This window comes from Diadema antillarum, unplaced genomic scaffold (genome assembly GCF_040938485.1).
Source record: "Diadema antillarum isolate AM-2024a unplaced genomic scaffold, OU_Dant_1.0 seq00000015_RagTag, whole genome shotgun sequence".
In the NCBI taxonomy this organism is placed as follows: domain Eukaryota; kingdom Metazoa; phylum Echinodermata; class Echinoidea; order Diadematoida; family Diadematidae; genus Diadema; species Diadema antillarum.
The window spans coordinates 248,495-265,247 of record NW_027271135.1 but is presented as its reverse complement, the minus strand read 5'-3'; the positions used below and the strand labels follow the sequence as shown (position 1 = coordinate 265,247).

General features: G+C 38.2%; 1 protein-coding gene across 1 annotated transcript in view; it reads right to left on the bottom strand.

Annotated features, from left to right (window-relative positions):
- The window catches only part of LOC139725093 (transmembrane and coiled-coil domains protein 2-like), a 142,256-nt gene that overhangs the window by 75,601 nt on the left and 49,902 nt on the right, over positions 1 to 16,753 (bottom strand). Inside the window, exon 2 of the mRNA XM_071636181.1 lies at positions 15,855 to 15,983. Within this exon, the coding sequence (XP_071492282.1) occupies positions 15,855 to 15,983 (129 nt within the window). The remainder of the gene's footprint in view (positions 1 to 15,854; positions 15,984 to 16,753) is intronic.

The following is a 16,753-nucleotide window of genomic DNA, read 5'->3' as shown; positions in this document are numbered from 1 at the left end:
CATGGAGGCTTACAGGCATAATTTACCATTTTCAGAAGAAACAAAAACCCGCCGTTACTGCTTTAAAATAGTTCTAAAATGTGAGTTAGGGATAGAAACAACCACTGTAAAAACTTGAATCTGTAAAACTGATATTCAGTATTGTTGAATACACAAAATGCGAACAATAGTTATAATAAAAATGTTTCCAGACGAAACAGTCTACAGTTACGGTTTACTGAGAAAAATACTGATATCTCCTAATATATCTTAGGCTTTATCGTGAAAATTTTATATGATAGGATGTTTTGTGGTACAACAGACCTACACATACGTATTAAATGTCATATCTCGAAAATTTTTAAATCACTGTTCGCACAGGTAAATGGGACCTTTAAAGGGATTGTATAGTTTTGGTTGAGACCTAATTTAAGGTTTCTAACTTTTTTTGGTGAGATAATGAGAAACCTCTTGTGAAATATGAAAGAGCATGTAATTCCGTGAGGAATTCATCGTTTATTTGATGAAAATTGGTTTTGAAATGGCTGAAATATCCAAAACAGAGCGATTCCAATAAGTGTGGGACCCACACTTTATTACGATTGCTTTGTTTTACTTTGTTTTTGGATGTTCCAGTCATTCCAAACCCGATTTTCATTAAATAAACTTTGAATTCCTCTTAAAATGGTATGCTCTGTAGTATTTCATAAATGTTTTCTTGGTATCTCGCAAAAAGTTAAAAGCCCGATTCTCATCTCCACCAATACTGTACCATCCCTTTAATAGCATGAAAGGTGCTTGAATTGCATATAGTATTTGTAAATAAGTTGTTTGTCAGTGTGAAAGTCCTCATAGAGGCTTAACTACAGAAGGCAAGGAAGGAAAGACCAAAGCAGAGCTCACCGGCCACAACCTCAGAATTTCTGCTCATCATCCCTCCATGGAAATAAAATGCTTCCTACATCGTGGGTGTAGAGAGAAGGGCAATGAAGCCATACAGTGCCAACTCATGCAATTTGAAGATTTATGTTTGTCAGAGAGCGATGTTTGTCACAATTAATATCCCTAACCTTTCCATTCTAACCCCAATAAAATGACTTCTTCACATTACATGTCATGACAGCTAGTTTATTACATTCAAACACAGTGATCTCAATGAAATGAGAAAGAGTTCACTAAAACAGTTCTAGTGAATTAAATATTGTCAGACAAAGGTCAAAAGTGGGAGGTATTTCCAATTTAAACTTGATTTCAGCTCCAAGTTTTACTTTACAGAAAATGAGGTAAGAATATCAGTATTGGTTTATATCCACAGTTTCCACATGTTTCAGTTTGGTCAATTAGTGTACAAAAGTTCTGAAATCTTGGTTGTTTAACAGTCTGCTCATTTTTTTTTTTTTTTATGATATAGAGTGATGAGACACTAATGAGATCTGAAAATCAAGAAAAGTATTTATTTTATTGAAACTAAAGAGATGTAGTCAAAAGGGACCTGAGCTCTCGATCCCTGCAGAATCTTCACCAGAGGAAAAGTGAAAATATCTAGAGAAAGTAAAAAAAAATATGATTGTAATTTTTTTAAAGGTCGAAGACCAGCTCTTAAAGGGACTGTACAGTACTGGTTGAGGTGGGGATTCATGTTTTGAACATTCCTAAGTGAGATAATGAAAAGCCTCTTATGAAATATGAAAGAGCATGTAATTTTAAGAAGGATTCAACGTTTATTTGATGAAAATTGGTTTTCAAATGGCTGAGATATCCAAAAAAGTGCTAATAATAAAAGGCGACATGCCCCAACTTTATTAGTATCTCTTTGTTTCACCTTGTTTTTGGATATCTCAGCCATTTCAAAAGCGATTTTCATCGAATAAACTTTTGATACCCCTTAGAACTGCATGCTCTTTGACATCTCATAGAGTGGTTTCTGAATATCTCGCAAAACGTTAAAAGCTAAATCTTCACCTCGACCAGAACTGTACACACCCTTTAAGACTAACACACTACATAATAGGCCTATGCTCTATATAGTTGCATCAATTGCTGCACAGCTAAAACTGCACAAAGTAATACATGTAGTATTCTACCAGTGTTATTGTCAATCTTGCTGATTCAAGAATCTTGTTCTTTTGACATCAAAGAACTGATTTAACTATGTTGATATTACATTAATATCTGGGATCACTCCATGTGACAAATATATCACAGACATGAGTGGTATCTTTAAGGTTACACAGTATACTGATGAGTTAAATCAATGCTTGTGCAATGCACAAACTCTGATTTCCACATGTAAACTACACACTAACATACAATACTCAGAGATGCCAAATTTAAAAACACCACTGCAGAATTTTGAGGACTGAAAAGGTGTATTTTTGGTAGAAAAAAAAATACAATCACCTTTTCCTGCAAGAAATGTGTAACAATTATAAGCAATTTTTTTTTTGGGGGGGGGGGGTATTTTTGTATGAAATCAGCATTTTTGGCAAAATGCAGTACAATATACTGCAAAATTTTGAAGTAGCAGTTGCATCTCTATGTCCTCATGTGCCAACATTGCACAATAATAAATAACCTAATTACAAATGTCACACACAATATCTTAACTAGCAGAGATCTTCCATCAAACTCAATGTCATCCATGTATTCCGTTTGTCATCCAAAATGTAGCATTGAAACATCATCGTCATCAATTTACAATAACAGAAATGAGCAACGAAAATCACTGTTCCCTATTAAACATGCACTTCACTTCAATGTACTACATGTACACAGTAGACTGCTACATGCACTCCACGGCATTTTCAGCTATGCCCCTTGGGACTCTTAACGCTGAAATTGCTTGAAATGCCCAATCAATTTTCTCTACAGCCCCTTCTTATGCACATGCTGACTTTAAAGCTACCACAATCCTGCTTCTATTTTGGTATAGGGATCAGCTAGCCAGTTCTGCCAGATGTTTTATACAGCATCACCGTATGCATCCAATGCAAGCATAAAACTCTGCTAGTAATAGTATTTTACACATAAGTAGGGTAGTAACCTACATATTGTTGAACTATTATAATAAGTTGATATAAATCTATCAAACTTTACTGGCACATCTATCCTCATCAAATGATCTGTCATGCAATGTGTAAAATTGCTACAATCGTTATATTAATATTCTGTTGTCAAATGCATAAGCCATCTTCCAGTCGTAATATGAAGACACACTATGAATTCAACTGTCATGAAATGCCATCCATATGACTCATCATTACAAGGTGAAACTAATCAATACTGGCTCAAGACCCCCCCCCCCCCTTCTATTGTTAAAGGTATCAAAGGATGACAAGCGTTTAGGACATCCTACACAATGGAAGGCATTCTCTGAAACACAGGCTACAAACAAGTGTGTTCATACCCTGGAAATGGAAGAGAAACATGTATACTATGTGCTGCAAAACATTATACAGATATTACTGTATGCGCAACATATTTTGCAAGCCTAAATTTTCGCGAATCGGGAATTCCCGACGATTTCGCGAGTGATTATTAAATTCGCAATCGTGGAGTCCTGGGGGGCGTTTCATCAACGAGTTCGTCGGAGATTTCACCGACAAATTTGCTATCAGCCAATCAGACCAAGGATTTCATTAGCTTTTAACAGTTGTCAGTGTAAATCCTTGCGTCTGATTGGCTGATAGCAAATTTGTCGGTGAAAACCTCCGACGAACTCGTTGATGAAACGCCCCCCTGTACTGAATGGCGAAGAGTACATGTGTACGTTACATTCACATCGGGATCAGAGTCAATATTTGTGTCTTTAATTTCGCAAATAGCACCTGACTCGTGAAATTCACGAAAATAAAAACCTCGCGAAATATACGGCGTATACAGTATATCTTGCCTGTTTAGAAGTGCGATATAATACTTGAAATCCCAATGGGAGTTATACATGTATCTTCCCCAAGGGATTAAATATTCTGCCCCCCCCCCTCCCCACACACACACACACACACACACAAACAGCACTGAGGGGAAACATTATCTTGAAGAAAAAAAAAAAATAACTCCAAAGGGACTATCAAGTGTTATATTACAACCATAGACAAGGCAATTTTCTCTTTTACAGTCCAAATATTGCATGCCAGCCGCATCATCAGAAAGTAAATCTCTGGAATATATCACCTGACATGACTTCAATGTACATGCAGGCAATATAGTAAAAAATGTTGATCTTCAATACATTCGTCACATGATTGCATTATGACCAATCACACAGCAGCGTCTACAGTATGTAGACCATTTAAAGGGGATGGCTAGTAACTGATCAGTGGGAATCAGTGGGAATGCTGGGGGACGATTGTTCCAATCCTTGTGGGATTCATTGTGAGTACATTATGTATCTATTGTTGTGTGAAAATTATTTGCTTCAGAATGGTCTCATATTCAAGTAATGTGCAGTTTAATGTTTCCAGGTTAGCATGCCTGTACAGTGATGGGGCGATTAAACTGCACATTACTTGAATATGAGACCATTCTGAAGCAAATAATTTTCACACTACAATAGATATATAATGTACTCTTAAATGAATCCCACAAGGATTGTAACAATCATCCCCCAGCATTCCCACTTTCCCACTGATCAGTTACTAGACATCCCCTTTAATATAGACTTTTATTCACATTGTAGAGGAACTTCATTTACTGCTTGCTTTGTGTCCTTCTGTTGCCTTTTATCACATGAATGAAATTAATTTGCTGTGGTGAAACTGAATATATATCATGGTGTTAATTATCTAGAGTGCCCTGCATGATCATCATTATGTTGTGTAATGTAGATCATAATGAATAATGAATCAAATAGAATATTCATGAAATTCAGCAGGTTATATATATTGCATTATATGGTCTACATAGACATTGTTCTGTGATTGGTCCCAATGAATTTCATGAATATTTTATGTGATTCATTATTCATGATCTACACTGCATAATTAACGTAATGATGATCATGCAGGGCACTCTAGATAATTAACACCACAATGTTCAGTTTCACCATAGTGTATTAATTATACTTTGCATTCAACAGCACAAAACAAGCAGCAAATGAGGTCTCTCTACAATGTGTATGAAAAAGTCCACATTCTATACTCTGGTACATCATACTATATTGTACCATCAACTAAAGAAAGAATTGACAAAATCTGGCAATGAAGTATTAAAGCAAAATGTGCCCACAAACTGCATACATCTCATGAAATCAGACAAACATTCAGTGTGTTGTACAACTGAAACAGACCCAAGTATTACTCTACATTGGTGTTCTCTATACAAAAAACAGAGAATCGCTGATGTTCCTATATTACATGAGTGTGATAGCAAACTATGGTTTGACACATCATGGCAATCTTTGCCCGATTTTGTCAAGAAGCCCCCCAAAATCCACTCTGTTTTATAATCATACACTGGCACTTTCATTCACAGACTCCTAAATTTCCTCTTATCTTCCAAGAAAACTGCACTAACAAATACAGTCAATCAAATATGAATGTATACAATGACAAAGAGCTTGACACTTCAAGAGCAGCAAGAAACATACTTCACTTCATCTGTAGGTATGTAATTCTAGCAGGGCGTTAAGTCAAAACTAGATAGCATCAACCAAAAGCTCAACCTATACTTACCACTTGTGTAGACAAACACATGAAAATCAAGCCATAACTTTTATACTGTATTTCCCTTGGCAAGACTTCACTGTTCCTCTTCAGTTGGGTCAAATTTACAGTCAATACGTTTGAGAGCTTAGATCAGATGAACAACCAACCTTATACCATCGTCATGGACCAGAAAGGCAAGAGGAATATACCAAGACCTTTTATGGTCCAAGCCGACCACAAGAAAACACATTTATGGACTGAAGAAGCAGGCACTCACTCCTATAGTTATCTGTATTGAGCCATGCAGTCTGGATATTGATTTCACTCTCTCCTTCTCTCCCCTTCTCTCTTTCATTTTCCATGCCTCTATTTTTGCTAGCACCTCCCCTCTCCAATAATTTCCATGGCCGTGAACTTTTGAAGCTCAGTGTCCATTGTAGGGTAGGATCAATGCTCCAGCCCCCTTCCCCACATATTTGTCACACACAGTTTTCCCAACGAGGTAACCAGTCCCAACCACATGGGAGCCTACTAAGGACATTGCCAGAAGCTGGTTGTCTTCCGAGAAATCAATGGCTGCACCTGCTTCAAACAGTTCCCCTATCTCAACCAATAGGATCCATTAATCCACCTAGCTTGTTTTCCTTGGTCCATCCTGCCCTCTGGGCAGTATTTGTGACACCCAATAGTTAGCAAACTTGACATCCCCATGCTACCCTCACTGACACAACAATTCCCTCCTTTCTTCAGTCAATCTCTCCTTCCTCTGATCTTCCCTCTCTTTGTCATTCCATCTTCTCCTATCTGACCTTGGCTAATCCAACGTCTCAATTAAGCATCGATTGCATCGACACAAAATATTCCACATCTTACTGTGCACAAAATGAAAACAAAAACAATAGTCAGTTTGACATCATCGATCATTAAAGGAAATTGAGTTTCAGACAGCAAACATCACAACATGCTTTGACACAAACAGGAATTATCTCTCTATTAAACATCACAGCATTGAAGTCTAGTGCAGTTTTCAGGAGGAAATGATAGAAAATTTATCTAGTTTGCAGAAATGCATTTGAGGCTCTAACACTTTTCAAATTGTCCTACTATTGGTGATTCAAACCATGAATAAAAACATGGCTGTGTTTATCTTTCACCAGAAAATGCCTAAAATATGTTTGGAACTGTGATTAATCTTCAGAAAGTGTTTGGATACAGCAAGCGCACCCCAAATAGTGTGTCCTATTAAAAAAACAACAACAGAATCATTAAACTACCTGACATAAACATCAGATGCCATCAAATTACATTAATCACCTGTAAACACTCAGCCATAAGAAACTTACTTCCCTATGTATCATTAACATGACACCAAGCATATTATACATTTCAAAAACCTTTGGGATGTCCCCCCCCCCCCCCCCCCCACCCCAGCACTTGTCTTTGATAATTGTTTCACACTACCATAATTATCACTTGGGTTTCTGTTACCCTTTCTTTCCCAACACTATGACATCAATGAACGTCTATAGAGTATGAGCATACATAAACAGTGTGTGTGTGTGCATTATTTCCTACTTTACACCAGCAGTAAGTACTTGTCTCTCAATATATGGCGGATCAAGCATGCACCCGTCATTTAATGGTTGGTATTTCACCAGCCCAGGTGTACAAACACCATCCAATAAACACTCTCCAAAATAGAAATACGTTCTCTCTCCTCACTGGAGACCTTCAATACTTTTTTTTTTTCTCACACATAGGCATCACAGTTTCCTCTAGAAATTGGAATAATCACCAAAGGTGAGATACCACCTTCACACAAAGCCATTTCTCACATAGGGATGATTTTAATAACTCCACATAGGGAGAAAAAAAAATCATTCATGATATAAAAGATATAAAAGTGGACAGAAAGCATTAAGTGTAAAACTCTTTCTAATTTGTCTGCAAACACTTAACCCATTGAGGACGAAATGATTTTGCTACAACACGCATTTCCCATAGATGCTTGCCCGAGTATACTCGGGACTCGTCCTCAACGGGTTAACAACTGAGCCCTTCTCATGCAATCCAACAATCACTACAGGTGTGTCTTCATCAAAACTACCGAAATTCAAACCAGTGGGCTACATTACGAATGTGCATCTTCATCAGCCCGAAACCAGCCCGCTTGAAAAATTAGCCCGAAGTTTTCATCATTACTCTTGACTCGCTACCGAACTCTACGGAGAGTTCTGCACAGTCAGACCACAGTGCCCCAGCTGTGTGGGCTAGAGTGCGGTTGAATTGGAAGCATGGGACCAAGAAAATGCTGGGCTGATGAAGACATACTCCAAACAGCGCACTAATTCACGAAATAGCGTGCAATTTCACAAACTAGACCAATATTTTGGAGAAAATTTTCGTGATCAAATAGCATGCTACTTTGCATAAAATATTGGGTTAGTTTTTATATCGGGCTAATTTCCTAACTGCAAAATCATGAGGCATTTTGAAACTTCTGTCTAATGAAGACAAGTCTAATGTGATGGTTAGATGTCTTTTATCTTACTGATGGCGTGTTAAGGATTGCAGGTTTTCTGACAGTAACTGGAGCTCTGTGCTATTGACGTCACTTTCCCCTTGAGAGTCCCTAAGATGGCATCTGAGCGAACATCAGGTTTGCCCAAGGAAAGCAGGTAATCAAAAAAGAAAAGAAAAAAAACTGTTCTCTTCCCAGAGACATCGTCTGAGCGGATAGTGGTTGGCTGTGAGGAGCTACATGTGTGCATCAATAATTGAGCTGCATACATAATGTCCTAAATATTTCATTCCTCTGAGGATGAATCTAAATGCATGATACGAGGTACAGCTGTCTTTCTGATGAGTCTCACGTCTTGTTCAATGGTGTCTGCTTCATTTATGCTCACTCTTTCATCTACAAGCAAGAAATTGCAATCCTTCACTGAGAGAAAATGAATACAGAGCAGCATCAATATACGATAAGATCTTTGTAATAAAATACATCTGACAATCAAACCAGCATACACTAATAGAAAGCTGTGGGACTGAGGTAAGTCTTCAAAATGCAGAAAAGAAAGAGGAGATATTTCACTAGCCTAATTTTCATTTTATCATCTTTGCATGATATGAAAGGGAGATATTAATGGGGCAGACGAGTCTGAGATAAGAAGATGGCCAGTGAGTAAAAAGCATACTCTTTTTTTGTCAAACAGACTGTAGCGCCGATGCATACAACAATTCAAAATCGAAGCCTAGTTCTTAAAGTTGGTTGGAATGATTGACTGCTATGAATTTGCAGGCCTAAATCTGCTGCCTGTCAGAACTCTTCATCCCAGCGCCAATTCTACCGGTTGTGATTTGTAGACGGAGCACTCTACCCTAATCAGACGGAATGGCAAGCTGCATAAATGCTAGCTGTCACATGACCTCAATAATTCACACACACACGTCATAACATCTCTCTCCACTGTGGAGCAGCATGAGACAGAGCTCGGAAATGAGAAACACTTGGGTCTAATACTATCACAGCGGTCAACTTGACCTTTGACCCTCTCATGACCACAATATCCAAATGCTACTGATGTTACAAGTCATCAGTGGTGCTTCAAAGGGAAATGAAACCCGAATTGCAGCAATATTAATTGAGATCAAGTCTTAACACACCAGTCAAGTTCAAGGAAATCAAATAGTCCGTTCAAAAGTTGTGAATTTATAAAGTTTGTGTGCTTCCATCGCTGGATTAGGAGACTGCAACATTTGTGACATCCCGACAGGATGATGACATAAATAAGATAGAAAGAGAATTAAAAAAAGAAATAACATTTTCAAATGAAAAATAGTGCTTACATGCTTGTACACATTTAATTGACTTTTTGGTGACATATTTTAAGGGGAATATCATTCCCTCTGCTTTCTGAAAGATGCATAAAGTCAAGTGCTCCTTCATTATGAGAAAAAAGTGAAAATATGTTGAATCCTCTGTCATCTTTAATCTCTATTCTGCAGTAATATCATGAACTGTTGCAGTCTTGTCATACAGAGATGGCGGCAACAAAACTTTGATAACTTATAACTTTTGAATGGACTGTCTGATTTTCCTCAAACTTCACTATTGAAAGTTTTCTACTACTGCAGGAGTGGAAATTTTCACGGTGTTGAAATTTTTTACGCATTTCAAGCAAACAGAAACTAACGCAAAAACAAAAGCACGCAAATATTTTTGCTTGCTATCTGTTTCAGTAGCTCACATCTTGATTCCCCGGAATTAAAAACGTTCATAACTCACCTTACCCGGCCGAGCGCAAAAAATTATTCATGAAAATATCCACTTTTACAGTAATATTGTTGCATTCACTTTTTACAGTAATATTGCTGCATTCATTCAATCTACATCATGAATACAATTGGGTTTCACTCTCCTTTAAAGGGACTGTACAGTACCGGTTGAGATGGGGATTCACGTTTTGAACATTCCTAAGTGAGATAATGAGAAACCTCTTATGAAATATGAAAGAGCATGTAATTTAAAGAAGGATTCAACGTTTATTTGATGAAAATTGGTTTTCAAATGGCTGAGATATCCAAAAAAGTGATAATAATAAAAGGTGACAGGCCACACCTTTTATTAGGATCTCTTTGTTTCACCTTGTTTTTGGATATCTCAGCCATTTCAAAACCGATTTTCATCAAATAAACTTTTGATACCCCTTAGAATTGCATGCTCTTTGACATCTCATAGAGTGGTTTCTGACTATCTCGCAAAACGTTAAAGCTAAATCCTCACCTCGACCAGAACTGTACACACCCTTTAAAAGTGATCAGATGCGATGATACCATAGGAGGGCTATTACACATTAAGATTAAATGAAGCTCAGAATGGCAATCTTTTATTAGATAATTTTTTTTTCTCTTTGAGCAGGTGTGCAGGGATGCCAAGCTACACAGTGTATAAACAGCACTGCAGTATTCTGAGGGCTGAAAACAGATATTTTTTTTTTTAAATACTGTAAAACTTATATTCCATGAAACCTGCATTATTTTTGGCATTAAAAAAAAGAGTACAAAGAAACAACTGGGATCACTGCAGGTGTTAACATTATTAAACCGGATGAAGAATGCCCTTGTCTACATGATAATCACAATACATGATTGCACTTTTAGAAAAGAGAGATGAAAACACAGAGAATAATATCATCTGTTTCTCATGAATGCATCAGTCAGTTTCTGCTGGGATTCTTGTGTGCATTTCACAGCTCTACAAAAACTAGAACAATTCAACCAAAGTGTGCAGTCGACTGGCAAACCCCTGCTTTCTCATGTACTGTAATCTCTTTCATTTAACACTACAACTAGGGTCCTACATTCATATTTTTGTCACTGTGAAGTTCGCTGAATCTAAAATTCTGACTGAAAATTGACCTTTTTAAATCACTTATAGGTGTACATACAGTATGTACAAAGTAGTATTTCATTCATCTATCATTACATCAAATAGCATCGTCATTGAGTTTCCCTATTGGAGATCACTGCCAGAATATGACAAACATATAATAGCTATTTAAAATTAGGTTGTAATAAGGAACTAAGGTAAATTGGGCAAAAAAAAATTATAAAGTTAATGTCAGATCTGCCACTTTGACAAGAACTAAGTAGCTGTAGTAGATGGTAGATTTGTCAACATTCCATTTCCAGGCTGAAAGTACTTTTTTTCATGACAGTGTAAGGGACTACATTAGTTTTGGTATAGATTCACCAAAACATCTAATATCTGAGAGTAAAATATTTAGGCTACATTTTAAAATCCCTGAAGTTCGTTCAGCATGGGGGGTTCAGGATTTGTGCAGAATGAGTTAGTTTGTCTGTATACCAAAATTTCAAGTCCATGGATAACATTTATCTCACAAAGTCCCTCCCCCCCCCAAAAAAAAAAATAAATAAATAAATAAATAAATAATAATAATGTTTTTAAAGGACTTTTTTGTAACATTTCTCTGTGAATAGTGTAAAGGTAGGTGTGGGATTTGAACATTTATGGGAGAATCAGACACCTTGGGGCAGAATTCATGACTTGTGTTCATGTGACTTGCAGGCATGCACTCAACATTAATGACAAACTATATCTGGCTGACACTAAATGTCATGAGCACCGCGATAATTTGGGGAAAGACATAAATAAACAGAGTGTTGAATTCTCCTCACTACGTCACCACACAGAAAGTTAACAGCAGAAGAAACGGTTTGTTACCATGGAAAGAGAAAAAAAAGAGAGGGACCTACAGTTGTATAGCATGCTCTGCTGCAATCCCAGGTAATACTGTATTGAATATCTTTGAATCATTTCTGATATTCTATGTTAGTTTTTGTACCTTTGAAGAAAAGATTGTGGGTGAATAGTTGTGATGCACATGACTGGACTTCTTTCTTACATGAAATTCATTCCATCTTTACTCCAAAAACCTGACTTCAATTTGATATGGGACTGGAAAACCTTTGCTATTATCCATATTCCCATAAACATATTACACCTTGTAAAAACAACCACATTTCCAGATAGCGCATACTCTCTAAAAAGAAATAATAAAATGAGTGAAAATGTTCACTCTTGAAGGAGTGAATAACAGAAAAGAGTGAATTTTGAGTGAAAATGATCAATTTCACTCATTTTAGAGTGACCTCAGGAATCACTCCAGAATCTTCAAGTGATATATATGGGTTGTGATATGTATCCATGCATTTTCTCAGAAGGGGCGTTGTTCTTTACATACAGCAGGAGCATCCAGTGTGCTCACAGTTTTTATTTCTTTTACGCTACATCATATTTGAAGAACTTGCATTGTACTAGTGAGGGAAAGTCCCAAACCATCTATGCACAATGTCAACAGAGCAGCTGGCAATCATAGGGAGAGAGGGAAAGGTGTGTTTACAAACTCTGCCAACACTAACTGACCCCCAGATCTGAACCAGGAACTTGTGATTAATCTTGGCAAACTACTTCCTCAATGTCCATTCTCTCTCAGCATCTAAACACTCTCTAACCACTCACTGATGACTGTATTCGAGTAATGAGAAAAAAGAAAAGGAATGTTTGATAACATTTTCATTTGCATCATAAGGAAATGAAAGTATAGTAATTGTTCCCTGCCAGCTGCAATATGTAATTCTTGTAATGACTCTAAAAGCTGATCAGCTGAAAAAGTAATTTAATGCTCTCCCCTCCCTCTCTATCTATCTATCTATCTATCTATCTATCTATCTATCTATCTATCTATTTATAACATGATATAGATATCACATGATACAAGTATTATGGCCTATTTAACCTGCATACTACATCTGTATACAAGCTGTATTCCAGGCTTTGTAACAAGAATAGGATGAATCCATTCTATCAATCAATCTATCTATCTATCTATCTATCTATCTATCTATCTATCTATCTATCTATCTCTATATCACATAGATACTATATTTAACCTGCATACTACTATACAAGCGGTAAGGTCTTGTAACAGGGATAAGATGAATCCATTCTATAAATCTATCCATCTATCTATCTATCTATCTATCTATCTATCTATCTATCTATCTATCTATCTATATCTCTCTATAAACATATCACATGATGCCAGTATATTTACCCTGCATACTACATTTGTATACAAGCTGTGATGGCTTGTAACAGGGATAAGATGAATCCATTCTATTAATGTGTCTCATATTCGAGAGTCCATGAATCATGACTGACATTTATTGAGCTCGGGTTACGGCTATCTGTCACCTGACCTAATTCAGTCATTTCATAAACTGACCTTTCTCATGAACACCCTCAAGGCAAGGATGTTTATTTTCTTCTATTTTGAGCACTCCTCTCTTCTCTGTCTGTAAATAAAGTATCAATGGCCAAATTAGCTATAAATACAGGCAACAAAAATAGCATAATGTGACACTCAAAATACTGACTGCCTTGTGTTTGTTGAGACTCTATTTAAGTAAAATAATTACAAGCAATGACACAGTTGGCAATCAGGAATTAAATGGCCTTCAAAAATGTTAAATACATCTTATCCCACATCTAATTTGATTGATTCTGTCCTGAAAAAACACTAGTTCCAAATTTCTATCCTTTCTGCAAATGGTAAAAGGATTCAGAACTTAAAGGGGAAGGCTAGTAACTGATCAGTGGGAATCAGTGGAAATGCTGGGAGATGATTGTTCCAATCCTGATGGGATTCATTCTAGAGTTCATTGTATATCTATTGTTGTGTGAAAATGATTTGCTTCAGAACGGTCTCATATTCAAGTAATGTGCAGATTAATGCTCCGTCACTGACCAGAGACGCTAACCTGGAAGCATTAAACTGCACATTACTTGAATATGAGACCATTCTGAAGCAAATCATTTTCACACAACAATAGATATACAATGAACTCTTGAATGAATCCCATAAGGATTGGAGCAATCATCTCCCAGCATTTCCACTGATTCCCACTGATCAGTTACTAGCCTTCCCCTTTAACAGTACTACAGGACCGAACCGATGCCCAACCATTTCAAGACTAGGGCCTGATAGCACACAGACACAGTGCCAACTGAATCAGAACCCTTTTGATGCCATCAACAACCTTTTGAACTTCAGATGATCAGACAGCTTACAGTTCATCACTCCTCTTACTTAAAACGTCCCTATAGATGTGTACTAGCCTTTGCACCTTAACCATTGCAAAATAAAACTGATCCTTAATTGTAAGACCCTCCCTGTACTGCAATCACATATTTTGAGAGTTGAAACTGAAATTTATCTAAAGTTTGTATATGAATGCATAGCCTGTACATGACAATATAGCCAAACCTGTCTTAGTGGCCACCTGTCTATAGCAACTACCTGCCACTAAATGACCAATAAAAACAATTCCTTCCGAGACAAAAAGCATGTTATGAACCTGTCTATAGCAGCCACTTGGCTATAATGGCCGCTTTTTTCGTCTCCCTTGGGTGGCAGCTATAGACAGGTTTGACTGTATCACAAATGTGATGCAACTCAGGTTGGCATAATGACCTTCTTGCTCTGAGCCAATCAAGAAACAAAAAATAAAAGCGTTATTAAAAAGGAGAAGCATGAGGAAGCTCAAGTGGTGAAAAACTTCCCAGGGGAGTCTGTGGCAACAGGCTGGAAATATTCATGTTTACCCAGCAGCAGAGAAAGGAGGAAACAAGGTCAAAGTTCGGCACATTCAGACATTCCCCACTTCCTTGGTCATCAGGGAAATCAGTGCAAGAGAGCTGGACTTGAATTCATCAGGCACATGGTGGTATACTGATTGATTTCTCTACATGTGCCTCAGAATATTCTCACATAAAAATCAGTAATGAAATTGGGCTACATTCATGATTCATGGGCTAAAGATGGAAAGGGTGCTGGACTAAGGATGGGAGGGGGGGGGGGGCTGGGCTAAGGATGGGAAAGGGGCTGGGCTATTAGGATGTGAAAGGAGATGGGCTAAAGATGGAAGGGGGCTGGACTAAGATGGGAAGGGGGCTGAACTAAGATAGGGGGCTGGGCTAAGGATGGAAAGGGGGTTGGGGTAAGGATAAGATAGGGCTGGATTAAGAATGAGAAGGGGGCTGAGCTAAGGATGTGAAGGGGCTGGGCTAACGATGGGAAGGGGGCTGGGCTAAGGACAAGAAGATGGCTGGACTAAGAATGGGAAGGGGCTGAGCTAAGGATGTGAAGGGGCTGGGCTAAGGATATGAAAGGAGATGGGCTAAGGATGGAAATGGGGCTGAGCTATGTTGTAAGGATGGGAAGAGGGCTGGACTAAAGAAGAGGGAAGCTAGGGGCTGGACTATGATGGGAAGGGGCTGGACCAAGGATGGAAAGAGGGCTGAACTAAGGATGGAAAGAGGGCTGGACTAAGGATGGGAAGGGAGCTGCAGATGGGAAGAAGGCTGACTAAGAATGGGAAGGGGTTGGACTAAGGATGGGAAAAGGGCTGGGCTAATGGTGTGAAGGGGACTGAGCTAAGGATGTGAAGGGGCTGGGCTAAGGATAAGAAGATGACTGGACTAAGAACGGGAAGGGGGCTGGATTAAGAATGGGAAGGGGCTGGGCTAAGGATGTGAGTGGGGCTGGGCTGAGGATATGAGTGGGGCTGGGCTAATGATGGCAAGGAGGCTGGGTTAAGAGAGAGAAGGGGGCTGGCTTAGGGATGAGTAGGATCAAGACTGACCTTTGGAGAAGGTGGAGGAGAACTGAGGCGAGGCCGGTCTTCCCGTCTGGACCACTGATGGTAAAGTTGTAGAGCGCCCTCCCGAGGCAAGGTTCTCGGCGCTGCGGCTCAGCCGACGGCCTGGAGCATCTGTCAAATATTCCAAAGAGGTAACATTTTAACATTCACATTAAAACAGATCAGTATCACATTTATAGTTCTCTTATATCTTTCTCATTACTGGAAAATCAGAAATATATGCATGGCACTTTTGAAAATTTTTGCGAGAAGCCAAGATTTGTGAAAGTAAGCTAAAATGTACACATGAAAGTTTTTGTGTTTTTCTTGGTACACAATGCATTGCAAGCCAATGGCAATTTGCGAAAGTTTCATGCCAGAAAAAAGGCTGTCAGCTCCCATCTGCAGAACTTTTATGCCACGAATATTCTTGATTTTACAGTAGTTGATATTGTTTCAAAATCGAACATGCTGCTGGCTGGAATGCTGGTACACAGCTGTGCATGACTGGATAACACATGCTTAATTCACTTACAAGTTCACAAGACAAAATTTTGCTGTTTCATTCGTAATTCCCCTGATAGAATTAACTTTGTTTTGACTATTCTTTCATACCTGATCACCGGTAAACATTTCATATCGGGGGGGGGGGGGGGGGGGGGGGGTGGAATCATCACAAGGTCTTAATAATCAGATGGCTATCTTTTTCTTGTATGTGCTAGGGATTTCTCATTAAGTCTGTAACAGTTTGATGTAAGGAGCGATATACTGCCAACAAGACTCAATGTAACATAGAAGCAAGAGAAGCGCTGTAAGTGCAAGATATCACGATAAGGCTGAATCCCAGTGTGGGGCCACAGACCAGGGCTTGAAACCACCACTCCATGTATATTACTTCATTA